The sequence below is a fragment of the Urocitellus parryii genome, chromosome 4 (genome assembly GCF_045843805.1).
Source record: "Urocitellus parryii isolate mUroPar1 chromosome 4, mUroPar1.hap1, whole genome shotgun sequence".
Lineage (NCBI taxonomy): Eukaryota > Metazoa > Chordata > Mammalia > Rodentia > Sciuridae > Urocitellus > Urocitellus parryii.
The window spans coordinates 60,442,363-60,446,552 of NC_135534.1; the positions used below are offsets into that span (position 1 = coordinate 60,442,363).

A 4,190-nucleotide genomic window follows, 5' to 3' on the forward strand; every position below is an offset into this window, starting at 1 on the left:
TTGTTGATTAATGAAAAGACTGGAAGCTACTAGGCTAACTTTTACCAGGAACAATTTGCCAAAAGACAATTGCCAGGAACCAAATCCCTAATCAAAATCTATTCCAAATTAAAGAACACAAAAATGAAATTCATCTTTATCCAGGAAACTTTATTTGCATATTGCGTTCTAGACCAATGGTCCTACATGATGTCTTCCCATATCCATAAAATGTGAGTACTCAGTTATATTCCTCCAAATAACGGTGTGCATCCCTTTCTGTAAAGATGAGAGCCCCTAGATGGGAGACAATTCTAGTTTATTTAAAGGCCTATTTGAGCCCTTTCTCATATTTATTCATTTAACAAGCATTATCTGTTAGCTACTATCTGAAACTTTTTATAAGTATTAATCCATATGATTCTCTAAACTCTAAGGAGTAGTACTAATTATTGCCATTTTATGGATGATGCAGCTTGCCAACCATTCTGTAGCTAATAAGCATTACTCTAGTTTCATTTATATTTCTATTCTGTGTTGTCTCTCCAGGTGGGGTGATGTTGTGAGGGGGTTTCTGATGAGAGAAGATGTCTAGCACTTTTGGCTACACCATGGACTCTCCTAATCATACTAACCTGGACCCTTCTATCTTCTTCCTCCTGGGCATCCCAGGTCTGGAACAATTCCACATGTGGCTCTCACTTCCTGTGTGCTGCCTGGGCACAGCCACAATCGTGGGCAACATAACCATCCTGGTTGTTGTTGCCACTGAGCCAGCCCTGCACAAGCCAGTGTACCTTTTCCTGTGCATGCTCTCGACCATCGATTTGGCTGCCTCCCTCTCCACAGTTCCCAAGCTGCTGGCCATCCTCTGGTGTGGAGCTGGACACATCTCTGCCTCTGCCTGCCTGGCACAGATGTTCTTCATTCACACCTTCTGCATGATGGAGTCTACAGTGCTGCTGGCCATGGCCTTTGATCGCTATGTGGCCATCTGTCACCCACTTCGCTATGCTACTATCCTCACTGACACCACCATTGCCCGCATCGGGGTGGTAGCTATGGTGCGAGGCTCCCTGCTCATGCTCCCATGCCCCTTCCTCATCAGACGCCTGAGCTTCTGCCAAAGCCACGTGATCCCCCACACATACTGTGAGCACATGGCTGTGGTGAAGCTGGCCTGTGGAGACACAAGGCCTAACCGTGTGTATGGACTGACAGCCGCACTGTTGGTGATTGGGGTTGACTTGTTCTGCATTGGACTCTCCTATGCCCTCATTGCACAAGCTGTCCTTCGCCTCTCATCCCATGAAGCTCGGTCCAAGGCCCTGGGGACTTGTGGTTCGCATGTCTGTGTCATCCTCATCTCTTACACACCTGCTCTTTTTTCTTTTTTCACACACCGCTTTGGCCACCAAGTTCCACTCCATATTCATATTCTTTTGGCCAATGTCTATCTGCTCTTCCCACCTGCTCTTAACCCTGTGGTGTATGGAGTCAAGACCAAGGAGATTCGAGAAAGGGTTTTCAGGGTGTTTCAAAGAGGACAGAGAACTGGGTTAAAGGCATCTGAGTGATTCTGTAGTAGAGAAGGGGTGTAGACCAAAACAACAAGAACAAAAATAAACCCAAACTTTTCACAATTAAGAACTCCTCAGTATTTGAGACTGGAAAGAGGCTTTAATAGTGAAATAGTGTTCTTTGCAGAACCTTCTAGATCATTTCCAAGAATGGTAAAAATCACAGAGGAGAGCAATGAGGTTTATCATTCTTCCTCTCCATCCAGGAAGGTGTAAACATGGGAAGATTATTACAACCTAGATAGTACCTCAGCACTGAAAACAGTCACGTAGGCCCTGGAGAAAGGCTTCCCCACTGCAGGTCTAAAGGGCCACTGCACAGCTCTGGCCCTCTCCCCAGTGCTCCAGGCTTGGGTTTCTAATTTCATACCTTACACTGTCACTGCTGTCTTACCATCTGCAAGGATCAAAAGATAAGTCACAGTTAAACAAAATTAGTATTGTTATGTTCTTGTTTAAATCCAATATTTCTCCATAAAGCTTAAAACACAGGAATACATAAGAGGTCCACCAACACTCACAATATTACTAGCCATAGAGTGAGGACATGAAACTTAGAATCCTTTAGTACAAGTCAGTAGGACTATAGAGAAGGATAGAGGAGTGGTCAGAAATAGCTCAGAATCTAGCCCACAAATAACATTCCAGTCTTCACTCTCTATGGAGTCAAGGTCCAAGTGACCTTGTGTATCATGCTCTGTCAATTTTCAAATATTCTTATACATTCATACCACAGGGAGGGATTTCCAGAAGTCATTGACTCTTATCTCCTGAACCTGTTAAGGACAGTGACTGATCCAAACCAATCAGAATGGAAAGTCTTAGTTATTTCATTCATTATTTATTAGCTTATCTATTTATTTTTAAGAAAAGAGGGTCAAATTAAATTCCAGTTAAGCACATGTGGTGAAAAGTTCTTATTTGTATTCATAAAACTGGGATTGGAAACCAGTTACTGAGCCTTCTGATCTCCAAGGAAAGCATCTTTGGATTATTGGTCTATCAATTCCATGAATAATTATCACTCTTTGGCTTTGTTAATGCTAAGCACTTTCTACTTGTCACTCTCTCCACATGCCACACTACCCTGTTAGATGGGTGGAACACAAACCCTGTCCTGGACATTCACAAATCCTTCCTCCCTTGGAAAGCACCATCTCTGAGGGTGAAACACCAGGATCCAGGTTTGAAAGCTCCCATTATTAGGAAAATAAATATTTTGATTGGAATACTTCAGATAGCTGGAGATAAGCAAATTGTATATATTGAAATTTAGTAAAGTGTTCTGGGCATTGCCTATTTTTCAAAACAAAGATAATCATTGTGTTATTCTATAGGAAAATTGTGAATGCATCAGCTGACACTAGTTTTAATTTTCCCTTTTAACCTCAAATTGAGATAATCTTAACAACTTTTTAATAATTACATACAATTCTAAATACTACTATTCCTCAACTGAATTACTTATGTTATTCTTCAAACCATCATCTCCTTTCTCTCTCCCTTTCTTTCTCTCTTTCTGTCATTCTTTCTCTCAATTTTGCTCTCACTCTCTCTTTCTCTTTCTTCATAATGGGGATGGAACCCAAGGCTTCATGCATGCTAGGCTGTGCTCTACCCTTGAGTCATACCACCTTTAGTGAGACAGGTTCTTACTAAATTGCTGAGGATATCCTAGAACTTGAGATTCTCCTGCCTCAGTCTCCAGAGTTTTACTGAGCATTACAGGTGTGCAATATCCTGCCTGTCTTCATTGACCATCTTGTTAACACAAAAACTTACAAACCCAACTCTGGAACAATCTTGTACTATGTTTCAGATTCTTACACAGAGTTTGAAGTACTTCTGAAAAGAGCCTGCAGATACTCATGTAGAAAAAAACCACTTGTTCATATTTTTTTTTAAAAAAAACTGGGATCTCAATGCTAGTTGCCTACATTTTTATGTATTGCATATTTTATATTAAGTTTTTATCTCATCTAACTCCCTTGTAAAATTCCTTCTCCTCAGGCTTCAAATGTTACATTAATTCCTATTCCATAAAGTTCAATGAAACAATTAGAAGTATACATCTCAAAAGCAAGTCTTCTTGTAAACTTTAGACATCTCTTTTGCTATATTCATTTACATCTAACCTTTTTTCTACTCAAGAAACCTCCTTACATGCTCTTGGAAGTTTAGACCAAGACCATGTGTTATTGGCCATGATCTACTTCTGCAAAATCTAATGAGTGTGACTTCTGTAATCCCATATAACCATTTTTTTCTATCCCTGTAATGGTTTCCCTGTTCTCCTTAACTTTTCTTCACAAACCTGACTTTCAAATGTTGATGTTTCTCAGGGATGCATCTTGGTTATCTTCTCACTCCATCCAATCTCAGTCCAGAGAAGTGAGGACTATGGGTGGAAGAACTGAATGACCAGAACGGAAGAAGGCTTCTTGTAGGAGACACCACCTAATATATATTAGAAGGGCCTGCACTCTTTTCTGCACTAGGAGCTTCTCTTGCTTTTTCATTTCTTCTTTGATTCATGATCTATGGAATGCTTAACAGATTCCTTCCACTGCCACTGTCTCTTGCTGATGATAAAATCTTGAACCCAACCTGACTGTAAGCAGACCTTGAATT

General features: G+C 40.7%; 1 protein-coding gene across 1 annotated transcript; it reads left to right on the forward strand.

Annotated features, from left to right (window-relative positions):
* The first annotated feature begins 566 nt into the window (after positions 1-566).
* LOC113177538 (olfactory receptor 52P1) lies at positions 567-1,556 on the forward strand. Its single transcript, XM_026382082.2, has one exon. It carries the CDS (start codon positions 567-569, stop codon positions 1,554-1,556), a length of 990 nt encoding a protein of 329 aa, XP_026237867.2.
* Positions 1,557-4,190: the final 2,634 nt, after the last annotated feature.